Source organism: Crotalus tigris, unplaced genomic scaffold (genome assembly GCF_016545835.1).
Source record: "Crotalus tigris isolate CLP2741 ecotype Arizona unplaced genomic scaffold, ASM1654583v1 scf7180000023639.2272817, whole genome shotgun sequence".
In the NCBI taxonomy this organism is placed as follows: Eukaryota; Metazoa; Chordata; class Lepidosauria; order Squamata; family Viperidae; genus Crotalus; species Crotalus tigris.
The window spans coordinates 1,107,419-1,135,417 of record NW_024100096.1 but is presented as its reverse complement, the minus strand read 5'-3'; the positions used below and the strand labels follow the sequence as shown (position 1 = coordinate 1,135,417).

The 27,999-nt window shown below is 40.1% G+C and overlaps 1 protein-coding gene across 1 annotated transcript in view; it reads right to left on the bottom strand.

Annotated features, from left to right (window-relative positions):
- Positions 1–8,959: 8,959 nt before the first annotated feature.
- ISM1 (isthmin 1) overlaps positions 8,960–27,999 on the bottom strand; it is a 39,839-nt gene continuing 20,799 nt past the window's right edge. The window contains exons 2-6 of the mRNA XM_039320482.1: positions 27,745–27,984; positions 21,935–22,208; positions 21,214–21,357; positions 13,808–13,897; positions 8,960–10,379 (exon numbers count right to left, since the gene is read on the bottom strand). Of these exons, the coding sequence (XP_039176416.1) occupies positions 10,096–10,379; positions 13,808–13,897; positions 21,214–21,357; positions 21,935–22,208; positions 27,745–27,984 (1,032 nt within the window). The 3' untranslated portion in view covers positions 8,960–10,095. The remainder of the gene's footprint in view (positions 10,380–13,807; positions 13,898–21,213; positions 21,358–21,934; positions 22,209–27,744; positions 27,985–27,999) is intronic.

Genomic DNA, 27,999 nt, shown 5'->3' with positions numbered 1-27,999 from the left:
GAATGGAAACTGCCTCAGCAACTTTCCACTGGAAAAAAAAAATTATAACCAGATACAAATTCACTTAAATAAATCTTCTTCTTACTCCTCCTCCTCTTTTGGAGATGGGGACAGTGAGGTAGTATATCATTTTTCCTCCATGCTGAAAAATACCTTCTGCTTTTATCTTTGGCTAGTTAGGGGGTCATTTAATCAGGCCTTCCTTATCCTACTTTTACCTTCAATATTCGGCAACAGAGCAACAGAAATCCTGTTCTGCAGCGATTTATGTCTTCAGTTTGATTTTGTAGGTATCTTAATTGGTTTTTTGGTTTTGTTTTTGGCCATAACTAAGGTGACCAACTTTTTTACAATGAAAAGGAGGACACAAATAAATTGAAGAAAAAAATATCGTAAATAAAAGAAACATTTTATTCACTGCAACAATAATACAGAATACACTATAATATAATAAATGCATAATAAAAACATTTGTAACAATAACATTTTATATTGTAATTATGCTTACATGCCTATCATTATTTAAATGAGTACTTTTCCATTGAATGAATATTTTTGTCAATGTATCATCTGGTAACAATATATTGGAAATATCTGAACAAGAAATATCCTTCATATTGAATTTTATGGCAAGTGCTGCAGCTAGAGTATCAACATTCAATCTCGATTTCTCATTTTTCCAAAAATCATTAGCAATTGAAAAAACCCTTTCAACTGCTGCATTAGTTCCAGGGCAGCACAATATAAATTGAACAAGAATAAATAAATTTTCACATGGAATATGTTCATTTTTGAAATGGCTGAATATTTCCACCCATCTTTTATCAATTTCAACGTGTTTATTTTCCCATTGTATTAATTTTTCAGAATTTAAAAATACATTCAGTCTTCTAATTTTTTCAAAGAGACAATTGTTGTCTATTTTAATATCTGGCATTTCTTTAGATAAAAACTCAACACAAGATTCAATATCTGTCCAATATACTTGTGAGGAAGTAAAAAAAACACCACTGAAAACTGTTATTTCGTGTGATGTTTGTTTCAGACCATTCTTCGATATATTGAAAACATGTTTGGTAAAAATTCTGGACTTCTTTGATAAACTTTTCTGTTATGCCCAGATTTGATTCCTCCAAGTCTGAAAATTTTCTTTTTATAACTAAAGGAAGAAAGTTTTCTTCAAATTGAGTTTTATATTGAAGGATAAAGTCATTCAAAATAAGACTAACTTCTGTAGCTGAAATGTGTTCACCTTCAATCTTTTGAATCGTTTTGTGAAAAATAGATGCTTGATTATGTACAAAATACATTAATATCTTAGATATTTCATTATTGAAAAACGATTCCAGGATTTTAGGACATTTGTCTAAACTTAAAAAATATGAACGGAGAGGCTCAAATAATTGTAGAACATGCTCTATAGCAGGTGTTAGAGTAAGCCATCCAACTTTTGAATATCCTAAAAGTTTTTTGTATTGAACATTTGCTTTTTCACAAAATTGTTTTAAAGTAGCCACACGAACAGTAAAACGGCTAAAATACAAATAAATTGTAGTTATTATTACTTCTACATCAATTGGCATGGCACATGACGCCGTGTTGATTGCATTTGACAAAATATGTGCATTACAACCTATTCCTAGTATTTTCTTCTGGAGTAAATCTTGTAATTTTACATACACATTATTCACCCCTTTGCATCTTCACCCACCATAATTTGTGTTTGTATTATCAGCTGTTAGTGAAACCACTTCGGATTTCAAATTGTTTTCATTTATTACTCTGTATAGATGGTTTGACAAAATTTCAGCAGTTTCGCCCTCAATGGATTCTAAATTTAAAATTTTTACTTGAATGCCCTTGGTAACATTAAAATATCTTACTAGTATTGGATACAATTTAGTTTCATTATGATTGGATGCATCAGATAAAACCGTTACAAATGCTGCAGTTTCCAAGTCTTCTGTAAGTATTTTGTCACAGTAATTTTTAAATACTGATTTAATAATAGCCTCGCATTTTGTCCTAGCACATGAAAATTTAGCATCGTGAAACTTTTTCAATAATTTAGTTGTACAATCAATACTACGAAAAACTTTGATTGTGAATTATGGTATGGTATGGAATGCAAATGTTCTCTCCATTGCAGCTAACTGTTTTTTATCTTCAGAATACTTTGAAGTTTAAAAAAAAACTTGTTACTTTACAACTGGAATCAAATGCATCTGATGATTGCTTATGTTTCTTGGTGGTCAAGAGTTTCGTAATAGCTGCTCTGCCCCCAACTGCAATACAAAATTCTCCTCTGCAAATATTGCAGAAAACAATGTTATCCTTCTTTGATGTGATGAATGGAAATTCCTTATTCAATTTATCGTTGAAATGGCATTTCCTCTTCTTTGATTTTTCCATCCCTAAATGGAAGTTAGTCTCCTCCAGGTATCTTCGGGACTAACTAGGAGATGGTGTAGTTGGGTAGCAGGGAGGGGTGCAAAGTTCCTGCCAATTCGCCTTCGCTGCAGACAACTTACATGTGCAAAGTTTGCTGTCCGGGTGTTTTGGTGCACTCAGCAGCAATTCCTATTGGCTTTTGAAAGCCAATAGGGGGAGAAGCACAGCTCATGCAAAAGTTGAAAAAAAAAACCATCAAAAAAAGGTGCCGGAACGCTGTTCTGAGCATTCTATGAGAAAAAAAAAAAAGCCCTGCAGATTAGTCTTGGATATAATAATAGTAGTAAAGTTGGAAGGGACCTTGGAGGTCATCTAGTCCAACCCCCTGCTCGGGCAGGAAACCCTACACCATTTCGGACAAATGGCTGTCCAGTCTCTTCTTAAAAACTTCCAGTGTTGGAGCATTTACTGCTTCTGGAGGCAAGCTGTTCCACTGATTAATTGTTCTCACTGTCAGGAAGTTTCTCCTTAGTTCTAGGTTGCTTCTCTCCTTGATTAGTTTCACCCGTTGCTTCTTGTCCTGCCTTCAGGTGCTTTGGAAAATAGCTTAATTCCCTCTTCTTTATGGCAGCCCCTGAGATATTGGAATACTGCTATCATGTCCCCCCTTGTCCTTCTCTTCGTTAAACTAGACATACCCAATTCTAGCAACCGTTCCTTATATGTTTTAGCCTCCAGTCCCCTAATCATCTTTGTTGCTCTTCTCTGTACTCTTTCTAGAGTCTCAACATCTTTTTTACATCGTGGTGACCAAAACTGGATGCAGTATTCCAAGTGTGGCCTTACCAAGGCATTGAGAGTGGTATTAATACTTCACGTGATCTTGATTCTATCCCTCTGTTAATGCAGCCTAGCACTGTGTTGGCCTTTTTGGCAGCTGCAGCACACTGCTGGCTCATATTTAAGTGATTGTCTACTAGGACTCCGAGGTCCCTCTCACAGTTACTACTATTGAGCATGGTGCCACCTATGCTGTACTTGTGCATTTGGTTTTTCTTGCCTAAATGTAGAACCTTGCTTTTTTCACCATTGAATTTCATTTTGTTAGTTAGTGCCCAGTGTTCAAGTCTGTCCAGATCCTTCTGTATCTGAAGCCTGTCTCTGGAGTGTTGGCTATTCCTGCCAGCTTGGTATCGTCTGCAAATTTGATGAGTTCCCCATCTATCCCTTCATCCAAATCGTTGATGAAGATGTTGAAGAGTACTGGGCCCAGAACAGAGCCCTGGGGCACCCCACTACACACTTCCCTCCATATAGATGCAGTTCCATTGAGGACCACTCGCTGAGTACGGCCGGTCAGCCAGCTACGGATCCATCTGGTGGTGGTTCTGTCTACCCCACATTTTTCTATCTTGTCAAGTAGTAGGTTGTGATCTACTTTATCAAATGCCTTACTGAAGTCCAAGTAAATTATGTCCACAGCATTCCTCTGATCCACTAATTTTGTCACTTGGTCAAAGAATGCAATAAGATTTGTCTGGCATGATCTATTTTTGACAAACCCATGTTGGCTTTTAGTAATGACTTTGTTTGCCTCTAGGTGTTCGTTGATTCATTGTTTGATTATCTTTTCCAGGATCTTCCCAGGTATTGAGGTCAGGCTGATAGGTCTGTAATTTCCTGGATCCATTTTTTTCCTTTTTTGAGGATGGGAACTACATCAGCTCTTTTCCAGTCCTCTGGTAGTTCCCCTGTGTTCCAGGATCTTTGAAAAATATAGTTCAGTGGCTCTGAGATCACATCTGCCAGTTCCTTGAGAACTCTGGGGTGTAATCCATCTGGTCCTGGCGATTTGAACTCATCTAGGCTGGACAGGTGCTCCCTAACCATTTTCTTGCCTACCTTAACTTGTGTTTCTGTTTTGTTTTTTATGGCACTATTTTTGATAGGTTGGTCTGTTTTTTCCCTTTGTGTAAAGACAGATGCAAAAAATGAGTTAAATAGTTCTGCTTTCTCCCTGTTGCTTGTCACCTTCTTGCCACTTCCACCCACTAATGGACCAATCATTTCCTTCACTTTTTTCTTGTTTTTTACATCTTGAAAGAAGCTTTTTTTGTTATTTTTGACTTCAAATATCGAAAAGGAGGACATGTAGGAGGACACTTTTCGAGGGAGGACAGAACTCACGAAAGGAGGACTGTCCTCCCTAAAGGAGGACGGTTGGTCACCTTAGCCATAACTCAAATCTCATTAGGCTGGAACCTGATTTTTTCAACTGGGTTAAGAGAATTGCCCTAAACCTTACCCAGCACAATAATCGGCAGGCCCTGAAAATTTTAGTTAGATTTCCCTGACTCATTCCGTACAGCAGGATCCCTTTAATCTACAACAGGGGTCCCCAATATGTGGGCTGCAGCCTGTTCATAACTGAGCTGCATGAGTGGTGGGCCAGCATACACACACACGCAGCCCCATTCACCCAAGTGGCCTGCGTGCCTGCCTGTTCACACAAATGAAGCTGTGCACGCGCATGGGCCTGTCCTCACACAAAACCATCCCCTCTTCCCTTCTCTCCTCACCCACTCCAGGCCGCCAACCCAGAAAGGTTGGGGAACGCTGATCTAGAACATTCTGGGTTTTTTTTGTTTGTTTTAGAACTTTTGCATATACCTACATCTGGATCTAACCCATTGATTCAAGGTGCTTATAACAGCCTAATCCATTGGTCTGACCTGTTGGGGGGGGGGGAGGGTTGGCAGGCATGAAAGCAGGTAATTTGTCTCTCTGTTTCCTTTCCTGCTTCCCTCTTTCTGACATTTCTTTTCAGGCCTCCTTCTCTCTGTTTGTGCTTGCCAGTGTTTGAAGCAGATTGCTTGTGGAGAACTCTTGGAATCGGTCCAAGGGCTGTATATAGCTTTAGAACTGTCCAGCTACCCAACCTAGTGTATAGTTTACATGCTCAGTAATGCTGGAACTCTCCTTGTTTTCTTCAAACTTCACTTCTTCCTCCCTTTTCTTCTCACTATATCATTGCCTGTTTTGGTAATGGGTCATTCAAATTCCTGCGTGCATTTTGACCTCTCTGCTTCCTATGATGTTGAGATTGACACACTGAAAGGCAGATATTTATAACAAGTGGGAAAATGCACAAAGCAGGAGCGTGCATTTTGTTGCAGTGTGTTTATAAAGGAAAAATCCACAACTGATTCAAAATAGTAAAAGCATATAAACTCAATCACGGTATAGACAATTAAAAACAAAGAGACATAGAGTTTATTCTGAGCATAAAAATGGCACATGAACATTTTGAGTTAATGATAAATATGAAAACAAAATCCAGCATATAGAATAAACTCACAATTTACAGGAAAGCAGAGGATGGTGGGTATATCTACTTTTTTTGGGGGGGGGGATGCTCAAGAATAAAATTAGACAATGTACTGGAGAAATAAAGAAGAGATAATCCAAGGGAGGAATACAATGGCAATTATAAACAAGATCATGAAAGACCAGGATACTTTTAAAACAACAAATATCAGAATGGTATTTTTTTTAGTGTTAATATATAGTTATGGACGGTGGATTTTGAGAAGGGCTAAAAGAAAGATGCTTTTGAATTGTAGATTTGAAGATAATTCCTAAAAGTATCGCTGAATCCAAGATGAAGTTAACATTGATTGTTGCCTTTAAGACGTGAATAGTAAGCAGGGGTTAGCATAATTTTGTTGATGGGCTAGAAAAAAATTAGCAAGGTTGAGAGAAGTCAGAGAGGAAGACAGTGAATAAAGGGGAGGTGGATAAATCAATAGGATTGCAAGAATATCTCCATATTTTTAGTTGGAATAGGGCAAGTTGAAAGGCATTTGTTAAACAGGCAGAATTAAGACCTGACTTGGTGGCACATCACTAACTGCAGTTTCCAGAGAGAGAAGTGAAGGCTATTATCCCAGATAAGTCTCCACAAATTGGATACTACTTGATATTATGGGGTTTCTGATGCACTTACATAGCAAAAGATCACATTACATTTATGCACAGACTCACACTTCATTACCTAAAAACCCCCAGAGCCTTGGCAGTGAATTTAATCCTGCAAGTTAGAGTTAAGAGTGCAAGCAGACTACATTCCGTTACATTAGTCAATGAAATACTAAAAAAAAATATAGCAGACTAAAATATTTTTTCCAAGCAAAATCAATAACTATGATATTATTTTGAAATATAATCACCAAGGACCACAGATGGAAAAATAGTTTTCTTTTAAAAATGTTCCAGAACTGGTGTGGAAAAAGCTGCAATGATTTTGAAAACATATTGCTACAGATTGCCAAACGATTTTTGTCTTGGCAGGTTAAATGCCCTTGGATTTCAGATAAATGAGGTGAAAGATATATATTAAAATAATATCCTCCTTTTGTCCTTAATGAATCTTGTTACATTAGGTAGAATAGTAAATTTCAGAATACTTTTTGATTTTTCCTTCTTTTGCTGTTTGCTTTTAACACACACACACACATTAAGAGTAACATTAAAAATGAAGCTATTCTTGCATAGATAAAATATTCTATCAAGGCGCAGTCAGTGGGCTGGTTCTCACCAGTTCTGCTGGCTTTCTTCAGTGGAGCATTTTTAAAGAAACGTTTTAGCACTCACTTTAATGAGAACACAAACTAATGGATGTTTCAGAATTGCTTCATTTGTAAGCTTGCTTTAAATTATTATGTAATTACCTTATGGAATAATCTTGGGCTATCAGGGAGTTTCTAACCTTTGAAATTTAACTTAATTCTTATTAACTAAAGGTGAATACATACGTATGCTACAAATGTAATATTAAGGAATTGACAATCCCCACGCAGAACTGATTAATCTTTTTAAAATATACGACTTTCTTTTTTAAATAACACACTGCATGTATTTGCAATATAATAGAAAAGTGAGGGAGGGCAAGATGTTTAAAATCAATTCTCTTCCAGAAAGATGTCCTTTCAGATATGCTTATACATATAATTAAAGCCTCACAAGGATTTTGCTTTAAATTGTTCCCTGCAATAGATCTCTCTAAACCCCAAGCAGTATATATATGGCAGGTTCTGCAGTGGAATGGGCCTTATTTTCTGTATATCCATGAATGCATCAGAATGCAATTTAAATTCCACTGCCAGTGGTACATTTGAATCTACTGAACTCAACTTTGCTGGAATGCATAGCAGTGGCATAGAGAAAATATCCCTGCACTGCTAGCAAAGAGGAATTTAAAGCACCTTTAATGGAGACGATGAGTATCATGTACAGAGCCCAAACCAGGGGATGAACACAGAAACTGTGAGCAGTTAAGATAGAAGGAAATAAGCCCTATCAGCTACAAAATGACAAATCATCTTTTCATCAAATATGCAAACACACTTTTGGAGGCCGAAACACATTCAATCTTTTCCCAATTGGCTAGTCCAGGGGTAGGCAACCTTGGCTCTTTTATGACTTGTGGACTTCAACTCCCAGAATTCCTGAGCCAACCATGCTGAGGGGAAAGAGAGAGGTTTCCAAGCTGAGCCGTGCTGGCTCAGGAATTCTGGGAGTTGAAGTCCATGAGTCATAAAAGAGCCAAGGTTGCCTACCTCTGGGCTAGTCAGATTTGTTGTGTGCTGCTATTCGAGATCCTTTGGATGTGAACCACAATTTTGTTCCATGCTCTGGGGCTGCCTTAAAATCTTTGCTCATGAATGCATCTACCTGCTTCTCAAATAATTGCCCATGCCTTTTGCCCTTTTCTTCTTCCCTTAAATATGTCTAAATTGATTTCTAGAATAGAATAGAGCTGGAAGGGACCTTGGAGGTCTTCTAGTCAGATTCCTGCTCAAGCAGGAGAATCTATACCATCTCAGACAAGTGACTGTCCAGTCTCTTCTTAAAAACCTCCAGTGATGGCGTGCCCACGATTTCTGAATGCAAGCTGTTCCACTGGTTAATTGTCCTCATTGCTAGGAAGTTTCTCCTTAATTCCAGGTTGCTTCTCTCTTTGGTCAGTTTCTAACCATTGTTTCTTGTACTACCCTCTGGTGCTTTGGCGAATAATGTGACCCCCTCTTCTTTGTGGCAGCCCCTAAAATACTGGAATACTGCTATCATGTCTCCCCTATTTCTTCTTTTCTTTACACTAACCAAACCCAGCTCCTGCAGCCGTTCTTCATATGTTTTAGTCTCCAGGCCTTTGATCATCTTAGTTGCTCTTCTCTGAACTTTTTCCAAGGTCTCATCATCTTTTTTGTAGTATGGTGGCCAAAATTGGTTGCAGTATTCCAGGTGTGGTCTCACTAGCGTTTTATAAAGCAGTACTAATACTTTGCATGATCTTGATCCTATGCCTCTGTTTATACAACCCAGGATTGTATTAGCTTTTGTGTGTGCTGTTAGCTTTGACATAGCAATCCTGTCTGGAAGGCACACGTATGCTTTTTGCAAAAGAAGGGAGCCCTGTGTCAGAGGTATACTGTAGGGGTTTATTAATGAAAAAAAACTACAGTCGTTCGAACTGGACTGAGCAGAGTGGGGAGGGCTTTTTTTTTTTCCTTTGGCTCCAGATTCAGAGACAGAATTGTCACGTTAGAGTGGGTAATTTGACACTGGATCCTCATTTCCATCACAACCCCAACCTCTCTGCTGTTTCCGATATTAGAAAACCACACAGGAAAAGGCTCATAAGGATGTGTGGCAGCAGGCTGGTAGGGGCTGAGAATACAAAGGATCCACAATGTTTTCCGTCCTCATCCTGCCTCTTTACACTCACTAGAAAAATTACACCGCTTTATAAACAAGTCTTCCTTCCGGTGCTTCCAATAGATGGGAACAATAAAAATAATAATACCTGCAGCAATAACAGCTATTCCTTTCAGATTTGGTCCTGCTAATCTCAAGCACACTCTGATTTGAAGTTAACTTGCATCACATCTGCAATGGATCTGGTCACTATTTTCTTAAGTGAGCCAAAATGTTATCCTCAAAATGCACGCCTAGGCCACATTTCAATACTAAGAGGTACCTACAATTTCAATATATGTAGATATTTCTAATACGGTAGCAAATGTTTCCCGAATGGCTGTAGCATTGAGAAGCAATTTTCTTTTCATGTGAAATCCAATGATACTCACCTCTAACTACAGGTAATGTAGTCTTTATGGGAGTACAAGAGCATAAGCTCATCTTAATGGAAGCAGAATGTGTATCACTGTATAAAGGTCTGTTGAGACACTTTCATGTCTGGGCACAAAGGTGAGGGGGACTATGCCATATCTATATGCAAACATAAATAAAATACTTTAGAAAAATTGTATATTTTGTACAACTATGTACAGTGAGTGTTGGGGAGGTGAATCCCATTTTCAAAGGTTCATTCACTGGAGTGTCCTGGTCGCCACCACCCATCTTTTTTTTTTTTTTTTGAAGTTTTCAAAGCTCCTCCCACACCCGTTTTCAGTACTCTCTTGCTTCCTGAAATTGTTTGTAATAGTCCTCCTCCAAAGGATTTTCTGTACATTTCTGACCATTGTTAGGTGGCCGGGCTTCATTGTACCTACTCCAGTCCCCTTTGCAAATGATCCAGGGCAAAACATCCACCTTGTAATGAAGTTCTGCAGAGAACTCGATGCTGATCAGGTTGGGGGTGCCAGCCCCTTTCCCTCGGGTAATCAGCTGCATGCTGTCGTCCTAGCAGCAGTGCTGTGCGGCCAAGGTGGTGCTTTGCAAGGACAGCATGGACCGGATGCAGTAGCGGGCGCTAGGCTTATAGATCTCCAGTTTTTCTTTTGGCCCACTTGCATCTTTCCAGCGGAAGTTCTTCCTTTTCAGACGATCGTAGATCTCTGCCGTGCTATAAGCTACTTCGGTTGGGTAGGTGCAAGGACAAGCGGGAAGATCATTGACTACTTTGTGCATGTACTTCTTTAAGAATTCACTTTTGCAACTCATCCACCTTTCACAGCTATCCGTATCTGAAGAAGAGAAAGGAGGGCACAACGGGGGGGGGATCAAACTCTATTAAAATCATAAGTGGTATGATTTACTGATTGGTTTGGAATCTGTGACCCTCTAGATCAGCGATTCTCAACCTGTGGGTCGTGACCCTTTTGGGGGTCGAACAACGCTTTCACAGGGGTCGCTTAAGACCATCGGAAAACATATTTCCGATGGTCTTAAGAACCGAGATACCGCTCCTCTATCCGGCTGCCGCCGCCACCACCCTCCTCTTCCTCCACCAGCTCCTCCACCTCCAGGGCGCCCGTCTCCTGCTCCTCCTCCTGCCACCGCAGTGCCATTGCGCGCGCCCCTGACGCCGCCCCAGGCCGGCTCAGCTGCGTGGGCGGCCGAGCCAAGTCTGGGCTGCTGCTGGTGCTGCCGCTGGGCTGCTCTGCTGCTGCTGGCTGAGCTGCGGCGCCAAGACACTCCCCACACCTCCTGGTTGCCCAGCTGCACTCCACCCCTGGCTGCCCTCCGCACTGCGCCGGAGCTTCCCCCGTGCCACCCGGCCCTCCTCCCTCACCGTAGGAGGCCACCTTGGCCCTCTGGCACCTGGCGCAGACCTGGGGCTGGTGGGCAGGAGCAGCTCCTTCCCGGCTCGCCGGGCTCTGGGCCTTGGAAGCGGCCAGGCGGCGGGGAAGAGGGCAAGGCAGCAGCGAAGCCCGCATGTGCGTCGGAGGCCACCAGCCGGGCCGGGAGGGGAGAAGTGGTGCCTTCTGAGCGGGAGCTGGTGCTCCAGCCGTGACCATCTCGCGTGCGACAAGTCGGGGAAGGATCATGGCGGTGAAGGGCTGCGCAGCGTGGAAAGGGGCTCCCGCGACCCCGCCGCTGTGATGGCACTCAGAAGGCTGGAGGGGCGGGCAGGTTCCAGGGGGGCGGCTGGGAGAGGGAAAGAGGTGCCGGGATCAGGATGGGGGGGTTCCAGGTTGGCGAGAGGGCAGCCGGCAGCTCCGAGGCGTACGGATCGTCCATCTACCATCTCCAGCAGCCCTAAAAAGCACTGTGGAAGAGTGGGGAATGCTCGGAGTTGCAGTTCATCACCATCTGGGAAAACATGACTCTCCAAAGATCCTTCCTTCCTTCCTTTCCTCCTTCCTTCCATCTCCTTCCCTTCCCCTTCAATCTTCCTTCCTTCCTTCCATCTCCATCCCTTCCCCTTCAATCTCTCTCTCCTTCCTTCCCCCTTCAATCTCCTTTCTTCTCCATCTCCTTCCTTTCCCCTTCAATCTTCCTTCCTTCCTTCCATCTCCATCCCTTCCCCTTCAATCTCTCTCTCCTTCCTTCCCCCTTCAATCTCCTTACTTCTCCATCTCCTTCCTTTCCCCTTCAATCTTCCTTCCTTCCTTCCTTCCTTCCTTCCTTCCTTCCTTCCTTCCTTCCTTCTCCATCCCTTCCCCTTTAATCTCTTTCTCCTTCCTTCCTTCTTTTCCCCTTCAATCTCCTTCCTTCTCCATCTCCTTCCTTTCCCCTTCAATCTTCCTTCCTTCCTTCCCCTTCCCTCCCTCCCAACATTTTTGAGCAAGGAAGAGTAAGCTTCTCCAGTGAGCATTGCTATATTGTTTTTGTGATTAATCTCTATGCTTTAATTATGTTCAATTCATAACAATGAAAATACACCCTGCATATCAGATATTTACATTACGATTCATAACAGTAGCAAAATTACAGTTATGAAGTAGCAACAAAAATAATTTTATGGTTGGGGGTCACCACAACATGAGGAACTGTATTAAAGGGTCGTGGCATTAGGAAGGTTGAGAGCCACTGCTCTAGATGTTGCTAAACTACAACTCCCAGCACCTTCCCCAATGGATGTGACTGGAAATGCTAAGGTTATGTGACAACATCTGGAATACCACAAGTTTTCCTTCATTGTCATACTGTATCTTTCAAGTGTCAAAAGGCGGGTTTTTACTATGAGTAGCATTGTCACATTTTAACAAAGAGTTGCTTCACTTTTTAGTAAAGTAATATTTTGCTCAATTTCTTCACAAGGGCTGTATGTTTATCCCTTTAGTATAGGCTTTAAATCAGCATAAAACAATGCTTTTAGCCAAGAGTCATGACTGGTTTTTTTTAATTAATTGATTGATCTTTAACTATTTCAGTGTTTTTAAAGAGTCATAAGCTGAATTAAATTATTTAATAAAAGTATTCTTTATTGCACAAATAATTCTATTGATTGATTGATTAGACGCTTTGTAAGGACTTGGCCCCAAAAGACTATTTAAAATATTTAAAAGTAATTAATAAACTAATATATAAATCCAGATGCTTTCAATTTTATTTTCAAAGGACACATTCCTGAGCCTCAAAGCAAATTTCTTAGAATCAATGTCAGTGACAATGTGCACATTTGCTATCCTTTCCCCTTGAATGCATATATTCTCAAGTTTTTGTTGTTGCTGTAGTATCACTAGAAGATAAGTTGTTATTTAAAAAACAACAACATATTCCTGAGTTGTTCTGGAATTGAAGCAGGAATACTGTCATGCAGAGACACTAGCACATAAAGTTTCATGTGCTTTCTTATTAATGTGCAAAGTAAAAGTTGAATTTGTTTTGTCTATAATATACTCCTTTTTAAAAAGAAGTTGCATTAAGATCTATCATTATTATTATACTACTAATAGTTTTATTATTTTCTTTTAACTGATGATATTAAAATAGCTTCTTATAACTGAAATCAGAAATGGCTTGCATTCCTCTTATAATATTTGGTAAGATAGCAAGAAATCTGGCCAAATCAGGATGTGCCATAGTGGAATGGTCATGAGTGATGAAGTGGTGAATATGTCTCTAAAGTTCAAATATTTTGCAAGTTTCAGGAAAATCCTTGGCTTTCGTTTGCATTCCTAAGCAATCCTTTGACTTAGTGATGTCCTAACCACTGTGGATAGATCTTATAAAGCTATTTATTGCTCATGAAGACTTCCTGAACTTATTATATTATAGTAGCTGTACTACTCAGTTCTTGCCTTTTGTCTTGATGTTGTTAATTTAACTTGGAATGTTCACAATACAGCTGGAAATAGTCACTTTTGTTAGAATTTCGCATTGGAAATCACAGATCTCCTGGAAAAGGTTGATGGAGGTTCCATTCAAAACCCAAAGAATGTTGGCAGGGAGAGATTTCAGAGCGTACTTCGTACTAGGGACTCTTTGTATATAGAGCCACTTCTTGTTGGCATATGCAATTGAATCTTAACATACAATCTGAGGTAGCTGTCTTAAATGTAGCACTCCCCAGATGCTTTCAAACACAACTGTCCCCCTCAGCCAGTATGCAGTGGTGTAGATTATGACTGTCGATAGATTCCTGAGGGAGTCAACCTTCCTATGTCACCTAGGATAAGTTTAAGGGGGGGAGGAAACCCCACCCTTTTTGCTATTATCTACTTACCAACTTCAAAGAGCTTTGTGGCATTGAATTCTTCACTTCCTGCAAGCAAGCTCACTTCTGTGGCAGCTGTTCTGAATGTATCCTCAAGTCCTATGTACATTATTTGAAAGAAGGAAAACACAAGAGTTGTTTCAATAGTCCCACTGTACTTGAAGAGCAAGAGCAAATGCACCACATGCATTTATTTTCCAAAATTTACTCATTTAACATTATTTACAGCCCCTGGGAAGGGTAAAACAAAGTCAAGAGAAAGCCAGCACATTGAAAATCAGACATGTATAATAAATGCATGAACAATGATTGCTTGCCAGAGCACAATAAATCAGTTATAAACCCAGGGTTTGTGTACTCTGATATTCAGAACTGTCTTGAAATGAGTTTAGGGTTTTGAAACACTTTTTTTTTCTCTTTGGTATTTTGAAGTTTGTATTTTCAGGCATCGTTGAAGATTACAACAATTTGGATAAAGGCAAAAACTACAGAGTAGTAAAGCAGTAAAGCTTTTCATTATTGCATGCTTGAAGTGCTAGCAGATGAAGGCTATGCATTCCAACTACATTATTAGCAGATCATTATTTAAAAACAGGATGTGCTCTTGATGTTACGGCTTATTAAAACAATGTGACTGAGATGTTTGGCAGGGAATATATTGGGGATATTCATCTTCAGCTTTAAAGAAGCCACTGTTGTATGAGAGGCCTCCTCCCAAGCATGTACAAATAGTGATGGTGGTGGAGGAGGCCACCTTGGGATCCACACGCATGGAGGATCCAGATTACCCTCGCTGCCAGTCTTCGCAACAACAACAATCCTAGTCCTATAGGGCTTAAGCATAGCAGAGGTTTAATTCCTATTAATTTAAACATTTTTTTTTTAAAAAAATGTTTTTATGTTTCTGTTTTTACCATATTGTAAGCCACCCAGAGTGGATAGTGAGAGGGGCAGCATATTAAATAAATCAACATAGCAGAGAGATAGCATGGAAGGAAGCAAAGAGCATATCAGGAAGGGAGCAATTTTATCTCCCCTTTTGCTGCCTTTCTTCAACTTGTCAGCAACCATAGCAGCAGCCCAGGTCCCCTTTATCTTCTCCTTGTTCAGGGATCCAAGGAAGCGAGGCAAACCCCATGTGGGGCTTAGGCCTGCTTTGTGGCAATGCTAAGGAAGACACAGCAGTGGGACTCTTTCTCCTGCCGTGTCTCAATTCTTCCATCATGGTGGGAATCAGAGAGGTCTGTGGTTAGGTCTCAATCTACGTAAGCAATGGGTTACTTCCCCTCATAAGAGAATACTGTTCCTCAGCTAGGAAAGAGGAACTTATGTTTGGCTGGTCCAGCCAGAAAAATTAAAGGAAGGAGTCACCTTCCTGCTTTACAAGTGTATGTTTTTGTCATTGTGTACTTATTTATGCACAATATACATGCTACCTAGTTCCTTGAACTCTGGGTAATTTACAATCAATCCAAAATATTAAAATATAGCAAATGCCGTGATAGTCTGGAAAAAAAAACCCTCACTAGTAAACTACAGATAGTCCTTGAGTTATAACCATTTGTTTAGTAACCGTTTGAAGTTATGACACGGGAAAAAGTGAGTTACGATCGTTTTTCACATTTATGACCATTGCATCATCCCCATGATCACATGATCAGAGTTCGAATGCTTGGTAACTCGTTCATATTTATGTCAGTTGCAGTGTCCCAGAATCATGTGACTTTCTGACAAGCAAAGTCAATGGGAAAGCCAGATTCACTTAAAAACTGTGCTAATAACTTAACCGCAGTGAGTCACTTAACAACTATGGCAAGAAAGGTCGCAAAATGAGGCAAGATTCATTTAACAACTGTCTTTACTTAGGAACAGAAATTTTGAGCTTAATTGTGGTCATAAGTGGAGGACTACCTGTAGCCTCAAGGCAATGCTCACATAATTGGCACCCAGAAAAGCAGGGCTTAACGTTCTCCCTGAAGGCCAGGAGATTCAGAAGAAATGAGGAGTTCCAGAGTACGTGGGCAGTTTCCAAGGAAGCATACCAGCATCTTCCCTTCTCCTTATGCAGGGGGAGAATCATCAATGCATACTTCCTACACACACACACACAAACACACACACACGGCTGGGTCAAATCTTGTGAAAGAAGTTTTGTAAGTACTCAAGCTATGGAAAGCTGTAAAGATAGTAATGGCCCTGACAAAGATCACGTAAGAGGGAAATCAGTAGTGTCATCTTCTATGTTCAGGTCTGGAACCTAGCTAGAAGAGGTCTGGGATCCTCCGTACCTAAAGCCCCAATGTCTTCTCCAAAACCTTTCTTAAAAGGGAAAGTTGGAGATTGGCTAATAATTGCCTAAGGCAGTGATGGCGAACCTTTTAAAGACAGAGTGCCCAAAAACTGGCTCCGCCCCGCTCCGTCCCCCCATCCCCTGCCCCACCTGCCCGCAGGGCCACTCAGCACCTCCAGGGCCCGCCGCAGATCGCCCAGGCAGCCCAGCAGCGCTATGGTGGTCACGCCCTCTGCCCACGCCCTGCAGCATCAACTGTGCACGATGAGGTGTGAGGGCAGAGTCTTGTCTATGCTGCCTGGCTGCCATGTCCTTGGCTGCGCTGCTCCGTGTGGGCCACGCTCAGGGGCGACTCTCCTTCAGGGGGGCTGCTGGAGAGGAGGGGGTTGCGGGGGGAGGCGAGGCTGGGGCAACGGCACGTGTGCCCACAGAGAGGGCTCTGAGTGCCGCCTCTGGCACCCGTGCCATAGGTTCGCCACCACTGGGCTAAAGTGTCTGGATTGAGAGAGATGGTCCCTTTAGAAGGAGGTTTACCATTCCCTCCTGAAAGATAGATGGCATCCCCCTTCTTCAAAAAGGTGTTAACTACCTCTCAGATCTAAGCACGTGCCCCACCTAGCTGCATGAATAAGCCAGGTGGAACATGAATCTAGCTTACATGGAGCAGAGTACATATCTGTATCTTTGCTTTCAAAGCTCAAAAATCACTTATAGTTTACTTCACTATCCCTTGCCAGTGTGACATTGTACTCATCTCTAAGTAAATGAGAATGATTTTATTCACAAAGAACTTTGTTAACATGTCACATGGGCCTGAGGAATATCTGCACACTTGTCCTTCTCCAGGAAGGAATATAATCTTGCACAAAGGTGCACCAGATATAAATCTGCAAAGGCGGTAACAATGAAGAAATGTGCACACTTCAGAACTCTTATATCCATGATATTCTCTCAGACATGGGAATGCCACCTTGTTTGATTACATTCACCCTTTGTTTTCTTCCACCATTGCTCTAGTTATCTTCTCCCTAAAAACCCTCAGGATTCATGAAGGGAGGCTACGGTCTCCAATGGCAATGCCTTTGCTCCTTTCCATTTCAAAAGGGAGCAAGGTGCATGGCAGAACTGCCCACAAGATAGCTGGGTAGTTTTCCACATGCCTCAGAAAATGCAATGGGTGCATCATCACCTTTGCAGATAGTCCAGTATACTAACAATGTGTGCATACCTCGGAAAATAATCTGGCTACAAATTACAAGTACAGATTTCAATGTCTTGCATTTTCAGATTATTTTGAATCTGCTCTGAAGTAAAGACAGAGTCCAATGCATTTATCAGGCTTAACATGGAGGCCATGAACCCCTGAGTTCACTCAGATCCCATCCCCAAGAAACAGGGTTTAAAGTCCTAGTACTCCCGAGAAGTATGTAACTTTTAAGGTAGTCAAATCCTGTCCCTACTCAATATTCTGCAGTTTAGACTCTTCACACTGCATTGAGAAATTTAAAGAAACAGAAAAATGATTTCTTATAATTTCAATGTACCATTCTCATTTTTCCTTCCTGAGTTTGCTTCATACAAGCCTATTATTTGAAGCGTTTTAGGACAGCCAAATTATAAATAATTCCAGCAACCTGCTTTTTTCACATACAGAAATGTATGAATATCGTACTTTCTGCCAGAAAAAATTTTACAAGCTCTTCGTGTTATTTATCAAAAACAAACGGCACAACTTATAGTTAATGGAGGTTTGTCAGAGGTGTTTTCAATTGAGAAGGGGACCAGACAGGGTTGTCCATTGTCACCACTGCTGTTTGTTTTAACTTTGGAAATTTTGCCGATTAAAATTCGGGAATCACAGAAAATAAAAGGAATAGAAGTTAATAAAAAAGAATATAAATTAAGGGCTTTTGCAGATGACTTGGTTGTTACTTTATCTCAACCAACTTACTCTGTAATTGAACTGTTACAACTGATACATCAGTATGGACAAGTTTCGGGTTTTAAAATTAATAACAATGAGACTAAAATATTGCTTAAAAATACAACCAATTTGGATAAGGAGACTCTAGTTAGGCTGACAGATTTTGAGGTTGTTAATAAGGTAAAATATTTGGGGGTTATCTTATCTGCTTCTAATGCAAAACTGTATAAAAATAATTATGAAAGGCTGTGGGTTAAAATACAAAAGGATTTGGGAAATTGGAAGAAGCTGCAATTGTCCCTATTGGGGAGAATTGCAGCGATTAAAATGAATGTTTGCCAAAGTTTCTCTTTTTATTTCAAATGATACCTATTTTAAAGAATGAGGTTAACTTAAATGAATGGCAGAAAGGTATCAATAAATTTATTTGGGCAGGGAAAAAAACCAAAGTAAAACTTAAAATTATACAAGATATTCGTGAGAGAGGTAGACTCAAGGTACCGAATTTGAAATTGTATTATGACGCTGTAGTGTTAACGTTAATTAGTGATTGGGTTAATTTAACAAATGTAGATGTACTCCTCCTGGAGGGATGGGATTTACTTTTTGGATGGCATGCCTATTTAATTTTTAATAAGAAGGTTGATAGGGTTTTTAAGTCTCATATTTTAAGAACTTCCTTACTTTGGGTTTGGAAGAAATATTATAGAAGTGACTCAAGAATTCCATTATGGGCTATTCCATGGCATGCGATAGAAGGGATAAGGAGAGGAGTTAAGATGGATAGCATTTCTTATATACAATTACTTAGATGGGATGGTAAAAATTGGCAATTAAAACCCATGGAAGATTTAATACAAGAAAATATTATTTTTTCATGGTTCCAGTATAGACAATTATTGGAAAGGTGGAAGATAGATTGTAAGGTGGGTTTGCTTAGAGAGGATGAGAATTTGTTAAAACAAATAAAAGATCAAAGATGAACCCATATCAAAATAATTTATGGGGTATTAGTGGAACTGGATTCAGAAGCAGAATTAGTTAAAGATTGTATGGTTAAATGGGCACAAAACTTTAATGAATCGGTTCCATTAGATACTTGGGAGATTATTTGGGTGAGGAATGTTAAATTTACACAAGCCCAAAACTTACGGGAAAACTTTTATAAAATGTTTTACAGATGGCACCTTGATCCACAAAAAATGTCTCGTATGTATTCAAACTTGCAGCCTAAATGTTGGAGATGTGGTTGCTTGGATGCTACTTATTATCATATTTGGTGGTTATGTAAAAATATTAAAGCTTTTTGGATTAAGATATGGTGGAATATTCAAAGAATTTTTAAAAGAAGGATAAAATTTACTCCACAATTGTTTTTGTTGGGTATTGTTTCCGACTGTGACAGTAAAGAAACTATTAATGTTAAATCTAATTACAGCGGCTAGGTTGTTAGTAGGGCAATGCTGGAAGAAGGAATCTTTGCCTACTCTGCAAGAATGGTTTCTTAAAGTTTCCTATTTAGCGGAAATGGCAAAGATTTCGGCTTTTTTGAAAGATCAATCGCAAGAGAAGTACCTCTTGGTATGGAAAAGATGGATAAATTTTATTCAATACAAGTATGATATAAAAAAATATTACTTAGCTTTTGAAATTTATATTTAAAGCTTAAGATTTTTTTTCTTCTTCTTGTTTCTTTTCTTTTTCTCTTTCTGTTTTTTTAAGTATTGGTGTTAAAATATTTTATGATTTGTTCAATTATTGTAACCAAATTTGTATATGGTTTACTTGTGTTTAAATTTTTTTCTTTTAAACTTTAATTAAGCCTGTATTCAGCTCTGGGAAGGTTGGGGGAGGGTTGGGGTGGGTTGGGAGGGTTGGGGGAAGGGAACTTTTTTCTTTGTAAAATTTTAAAAATTTTCAATAATAAAAAAAAATATCGTACTTTCTGCCCAACAAGAGAGGAGAATTCACTGTTAACTCTACTGCTTGCATTACATCATTAAATAGGCACAACTATGCTTACCTAGGACAGGGGTGGGGAACCTTGGCTCTTTTATGACTTGTGGACTTCAGCTCCCAGAATTCCTGAGCCAGCCATGAAGTCCACAAGTCATAAAAGAGCCAAGGTTCCCTACTCCTGACCTTGGACATTTCAAAATTTTGAATGGTGCTTAAAGGGGCCATCTGAAAATTTGTATTTGGTTTGCAGGTAAGTATGGAGTGGGGGGAAGTCCTGCTCCCTTGGTGGAAAGAGAAGCAAGTCAGCAAACCTACCACAGCTGGAATCCCCACCCTACCTTCAAAAGTTGGCCCATCCTGCTCTTAATAAGTAAGCAGCATTCTCCTTTGTGAACTGCTGAAAGATTACGACTGTTAGATGAGTGAGTGCTACTTTCTGGGAAGCTATTGTTCAGTACAGCAAGTGTTACGGTCTGAGTCACAGAGGAGGTTCTCTAATTGCATTTCAAGCTGTATGACAGAGGCTTGAGGGGAAAGTATTAGAAAAGGAGCACTCCAGTGGCTGAACTCATCAGTGGTTACAAGAATGCTTATTTCAGAGTTAGGAGCCTAAGACAATACAAAAGAGGCATGTGCTATCGTGACCTCAGCCTCTCTTCCTTGAAAACACGGCAGAGTATAACTTTTCATAGTGCTCTCTGAAATCTGATTTAACTACACAACCTTCAAGATTTCATATTAGCTTACCATTAACAAAAGCTCAATAATGGGGGGGGGGGAAGAGAGAGGAGGAACAATTAGAAGAGGCATGAGATTCTTAATCCCAGTACTACTCCATCTAGTGCCTTTTGCAAGAAATGCACTTTCTCCATCTTCATGCTGAGAAAAGGCGTTCAGGTAAGACGACGCCCCTTCTCCCTACCAATTGTCTGTAGATCATATTGAAAAATAGAATATACTTCAATAAAAAGTATGATTGAGGAACCCTTTGAGGCAGGGAAACAATTTATGTCATTCTGTGATTTACAAAGATGCAAGCAAGGTAATAATTCCAGATACCTGACCAGCTCCTGCTTGTACTATAAATGATTTGGTCCATATCTACACACACACAAACACACACACACACGGGGGGGAGGGAAGGGGGGAGAGAGGTCTACACACACATACACACACACACACGGGGGGGGGGAGAGTGTCCATGGCTCATGACTAGGAGCAATTATGTTTTCTATTTCCTACCTGGGCAGTTTGGTCGGTCACATGTCCTCGATTCAGTGGCTGTGCAAGCATATCCACAGGTCCTGGTGCGTTTCTGATTGCCACTTCCACAAGTTGTACTACAAACTGACCACAGACTCCAGTCTCCTTCTCCCTCTACGTAATCTGAAAGGGAAGAGACAAAAAAAATTAGGAAAACAGAAAACACCACTACCACGAAAGCCTGAAAGCTGTTGAAAATAGACACAATCTGTGCTGCCATCCGCATGCTGGCTGGAGGTTTATAGATGTTGTAGTCAGCCCTGCAGCAAAATGTTGCAACGCAGATTTCTACTAAATGTATTCCAGCCAGCCATGCCCCTTTCTACCCACCTTGTATTGTTTTTCAACCCTTTCTAATAATCCATGAGTTTAATTTGTTTTGCTTTGTTTTTGAGCATGGTCCCGTCTTTCTCTTTCTGGAGAAATTCCATCAACCCTGCTTAACACATCCTTCTTCTGCCTGGGTGGTGCCATTTTGACTCTGTAAAGTTCCACTGCTTCTAAATGAGTTTATTGTTGGTACAGGAGCCTTGACGCTAGTGAATAGAATCACCCCATGTATTTGCCTTTCTGTTGAGTCTGATTTCTACCTGATTGTTCCTTCCCCTTCGGTTCACGATCAGAGTGCACAAACATTCTACCCTTGTTATGGACACCTGTTTTGTACACACATTTGCCAGTGAGCTTTTTGTTCACTCACCATATTCTGGCTGCTCCTTTGATTCAAACATCCGATGACTTGATGGATGCCTATCCCAGCCGTCACTCAAGGGATTTAGGAAGTTGCTGTCTTCAGTCGTGCTATCGTATTTGTAATCCTGGTCTCCACTACTCATGCGAGTGATGGAAGGTGCGGATCTTTGCCACCAGTTTCTCCAGTTTGGTGATGGGACAGGCCAACTGGTTTTGCTGCTTTCTCTTTTAAGACCTTTCTCTGATTCAGACTCTGTTCCATCAACAACCTCTATAGTCACCTGGAGAATTCAAGAAGAAATGGCATTCAGGCCCCTTCAGATCAGAAAAACTAATACAAAGCCTAAAAACCAGCCACAATCTGGTAAAGAATACATTGGATAAAAAAAAAAGGTTACAGATCCTATGACCTGGAACAAATTAATAATTATGTCTGTGATTGCATAACAAGAAAGAGTTTTATATTTTCCACCAATACCTCTTTGCAATTTGTCAGTTATTTTAGCTTTTTTAAAATCATAAAGCAGCAGCTCCCAACCTTTTCTATACCCTGCACTCATGGAACACTTCTGATATATTCTCGCACCCCTTACAAAAGTTTGAAATAACGGCAACGAATTATGCATATACACTATCATTTTGAAAACCCAAGTTTTCGCACCCCCGGTTGGGAACCCCTGTAATAAAAGTAGGTGTGTTCAAAGATTCCCACATTTTACAAAGTAGAAGCGTGGCAGAGTGAACAGATTAGGGAGAGGAAGGCACAGAACAAGGACATGTACAAGGCAGCCAAGAGGAGAGATGTACAAATGAAGACTGGAATCAATAGAAAGTCAAAGAAAATAGGAAATACATGCATGATTAACATTCCTTTTCCATAGGCCAGTAGTTTATAAACTTATTAAAATTGAGATGTTATTGGACCACAAGGTAGCTCTGAATAAGATATATTGTTTTTACAATTATTTAGCTTACTTTTTTTTAATTTCTGCTGTAAGGTCCCAGTATTATTTATCAATGGACTATTTAGTATTGTATATTTACACATATTATTATGAATTAAACTGCTGCCTTGGAATATTTGACAAATTATCTTGAAATACTGTATTACATTAGCTCCCTAAAACATTCTGAGTGGGATTCCAGCCTCAGTGATGACTTTGTTGATAGGAACTGGGGCGTTACAGGAGCCAGGGGGCAGGCTGTTAACAGGGGAAGACACCTCTGATGTGTAGCATTGGTGTCGTGTTCTGTCCACCTAAGCAAACTCCCAGTCCTTAGATAGCACATCCTTGGAGGCCTGGAAGTTTGGCTACTGCCAGTAAATGCCAGGTTGGTCTATAATAAGGCTGCACTTATCCAAAACCTTATTGATGAGGAGCGAGCCAACCTGGCACACATGACTGAGACCTGGCAGACTCCGGAAGGGGGAAGGGTCCCTCTCAGACGTGCCCAGCTTGGTTAGGTTTTTATACCAGCTGAGAGCCCAGGGCAGAGAAGGTGGGGCGGCCGTGGTCGTCCGAAAATCAGTCTTGGCCTTTAGAGGCCTTGATTTCCAAGTTTCTGCTTGTGAGACATTATTTCTGAAGCTGGGCTTATGGGATCAGTTGGGATTGTTTCTACTGTATCAGCCTCCCTGTGTGTGGCAACCAATTTGCCTGATCTGCTGGAGACCATCTCAGGGCTGGCAGTGGAGTTTCCCAGACTTATGGTTTTGGGAGACTTCAACCTGCCATCCCTGAGTTTGGCTTCAAAAGTGACCCAAAAGTTCCTGGCCACCATGGAAGCCATGGACCTCTCATCTTGGCTCCAATTTGGGACACACACCAGATATGATCTTGTTGGGGCAACGGCAGTGTGATTCAGGGATCTTTCCCTGGACGTGGTCGTTTAGTTGGCCATCTTCATTAGAAGTCCACTGGAGTCCATCTTCAGGGAACTTCTCTCCAGCTTGAGATTAGATCCTAGGACATGTATAGTTGCCATCCTTCGTGAGTTCTATTTGAATATTAAACTTATGATCCTTATTTATTGTTTTAATGTTTTATAGTGAATTTTAATTGAATGTCTGCATGCTACTTAGAGTTGCCTCTGGCAAGATGGACAGCCCACAAGTTTAAATACATAAATAAATCTACTTATATCATCCACAGAATTTTATCGGACAGCACACAAATAAATAAATAAATAAATAAATAAATAAATACTTATATCATCCATAGAATTTTCTCAGTACAATCAAACCACTGATCCATTTTCTCCAGTGTTTCTCAACCTTGACAATTTTAAGGCACGTGGACTTCAACTCCCAGAATTCCACAGCCAGCAATGCTGGCTGTGGAATTCTGGAAGTTGAAGTCCACGTGCCTTAAAATTGTCAAGGTTGAGAAACACTAATTTACTCCAACATTATCAGTACTAGAAGTGATTCTTCCTCAGTCTGTTCAAAATTTGGGAACCGCAGACCCACCAATCCAGAAGGCATCAGATTGGAAAAAATTCCTCAAATACACTGATGTACCATTGTTTATATTAATAGTACCTTCCTAATTTCCAATAATACTCTATACATTTTTCAGTTCAGCTGTATTTCAGTGCACTACTGTACACGTCTATGCATGTTTTCACGTGGAATAAAGAAATTTACAGTATATTTAAACATGCACAGACATTTGATGGAGAAATTATACCATACAGTGAGATGTATCTCTGCCTAGAGAGGGAACACCTCAAGCATAATTGAAGAAGGGGACTTTAATTCATGAAATCCTACCTCGCACTGTGATTTGGTTGGCCTTCGAGGTGTACCAGGGCATATTTGGTTTTATGGCAAATGGTTATTAGGGCTCCCTCTATGAAAGCATGGGAAATAGTTACTGAAAAACTGGAAGAAAGGGAACATTCAAGTCAAGAAATGAAATATCGAACCTAATTTCAGGGCCTTCTAGTACTCACTCACAATTTAAATAGGCTTGAAAAGCAAAAACATACATCACACGTAAAATAACTTGGCAGCCAAGTCCTTTTGCTTACACATGACTTCACTTTCTTTCGAAGGAGAAGAAAGTGAAACTGTTGCCCGGTGAATAGCCCTGCTATGCCAGCCTGACTGCATGAGTTGGCATGTGTCAAATCAATGCCCATTAACAAAAGAGCTCGGGGGGGGGGAAATCAATGCTCCTCAAGGAAATATCTTTAAAAGTACCTCGTTTTCAAGAAATTCTTGGGAATCCCTTTATTTGAGTGCAGCTGTGCATTTGGCTGCTGATTTGACAATCAAATTTAAAAAGCAGCTGTAGCACAGAAGTAACAGCTGCTTGGGTTACTCTTTCAAATGATTCCGAGGAGCTGAATACAATATTTTGTTACTGAAACAGATGCAAGCAAACAATCAGCAAACAGATAAGCACTGTGCTCATTTCCACTGGCAGTAGGTTAATGCAATCCTAGAAAGTCTTTCTCCGCAGTGGATGGTTGCTATTTTAAAGCATAAATGTTGAAGCTGCCCTTCCTCAATCTCCAAATATGTTTAGAATGACAGCTTCCCGAATTCCCAGCTGGAATGGCCATTGGGCAAGGCAGGTTTAAATAAATATTTATATTAACCCTAAAATAGGTAAAGAGAAGACAAAATAGGAAGAAATTGACTACTTTACATGTATCTACTTGAATAAATGTGCTGGACTGTCATATAGAACATTACATAGATAGACATAGATTCAGTTCTAATCACAGGCAAACATTCTATTTTAGAATATTGGAAATATTCTAAGATAATCCCAGAAGAAGTTGCTTGAGATCTAATGGTGACTCTAAATTTAAGGTCCCTAATCTGGTCTACAAAAATTCAGATGACCATGAGAGAGCAGCAAAGGATACAAAAATCTCTGTTTGCTGTCAATTAATGGTTATCACATTTTTTTTTCAATCCAGTTATGATTTAGAATAGAATAGAGCAGGAAGGGACCTTAGCGGTCTTCTAGTCCAGCCCCCTGCTCAAGCAGGAGAACCTATACCATCTCAGACAAGTGACTGTCTAGCCTCTTATAAATCTCCAGTGATGGAGTGCCCACAATTTCTGGGAGTAAACTGTTCCACTGGTTAATTGTCCTCACTGTCAGGAAGTTTCTCCTTAATCCCAGGTTGCTTCTCTCTTTGGTCAGTTTCCAACCATTTTTTCTTGTCCTGCCCTCTAGTGCTTTGGAGAATAATTAGAACCCCTCTTCTTGGTGGCAGCCCCTCAAATACTGGAATAGTGCTATCATGTCTCCCCTATTTCTTTTTCTTTAGACTAGCCAAACCCAAGACCTGCAGTGTTCTTCATATGTTTTAGTCTCCAGGTCTTTAATCATCTTAGTTGCTCTTCTCTGATTTTTTTTTCCAAACTCAACATCTTTTTTGAGATATGGTGACAAAATTGGCTGCAGTATTCCAGGTGTTGTCTTACTAGGGTTTTATAAAGCAGTATTAATACTTCACGTGATCTTGATTCTATGCTTCTGTTTATACAACCCAGGATTGTATTAGCTTTTTTGGCTGCTGCTGCTGCACATTGCTGGCTCATAGTCAAGTGATCGTCCACTAGGATGCCAAGGTCCCTCTCACAGTTACTGTTTTTAAGCCAGGTCTCGCCCAATTTGTACTTGTACGTTTGACTTTTCCTGCCTAAATGTAAAACTTTGCTTTTCTTTACATTGAAACTCATTTTGTTGGATAGGACCCATTGTTCAAGTTTGTCAAGATCTTTTTGGATCCTGAGTTTGTCTTCTAGGGGGTTGGCTATTCCTGCCAGCTTGGTGTCATCTGCAAATTTGATGAGTTCCCCTTCAATTCCCTCATCTAAATCATTGATGAAGATGTTGAAGAGTACTGGGCCTAAAATGGAACCTTGTGGTATCCCACTGCTTACTTCTTTCCATGTGGATGTAGTGCCGTTGTGGAGTACTTGTTGAGTACAGTTCGCCAGCCAGCTACAGATCCATCTGGTGGTGATGTTGTCTATTCCACCTTTTTCTAACTTACCAAGGAGTAGATTGTGATCTACTTCATCAAATGCCTTACTAAAATCTAAGTATACTACTTCCACAGATTTCGCTGGTCTATTAGTTTAGTTACTTTATCAAAGAATGAAATAAGATTGGTTTGGCATGATCTGTTTTTAACAAACCCGTGCTGGCTACCATAAACCTATCTAAAGATACAAAGTTGGTTTCCAAAGTAATGTTGGTTTAAATAAGATTTGAGGTTTATTCTGATTTAGCTGTGGTCCAAAACTCCTCAGGGGAAGTTAATCTATTTAAATTAAAATTAAAACTATGCCTTTAACTGCATACATTTTATCATATAGATGCGGTGGTGAGATTTCTCTAGTGTTACAAAAAAATCATCCAAGGCAAAGTTAACCACTCTGACATTAATTTCCACTTTCCTTTTCTGCTCTTCACATTACAAGCTAAGTCTGTGGAACATCTGATATTACACCACAGCTAATAATGAGATTTCAATAAGATGCATTATTTAATTCAATAATCATTTCAACTACACCACAAAAATTTAACCCTAGAGCAAAAATACAGGAATTTAACAAAGCACCCTTTTCTTGCACCTGCTATTGTCATATTTTTTCACATAGAGCCCAAATATTTAATAGGATTCATGCAATATTATTTATTTCCTTTGTAATATGAAATGTCCAATTATTATCTTGCTTTTTCCCCCTTTGTTCCTGTATTTGAAAGTGCTTTTTTAAAAAGGTACACGTTAAGTCCATGATCACTTTAAAATAAAATTTAAAGAATAAAACCAGAAGACCTTTACCTGGATGTTAGGGTTTTGCCCATTGATATCTGCTTTTGAGAAGTCGGGAAAATTTGGAAGGTCGAAAAGGGAAGATCTGGGCCCATCTTTTTGCAAGGATGTATGTCTGTTCTGCTGCCTGAATCGCTGCTTGGCCAATGACCGATGTGCTGCCTGATGACCAGGATAATTCTGTCGATCTTCTGGGTCTAATGTGAAGCTGCTTTCAAGAGATGAAAGGCTCTCTGTATGAAGGATTTCCTAGGACGACAAAGA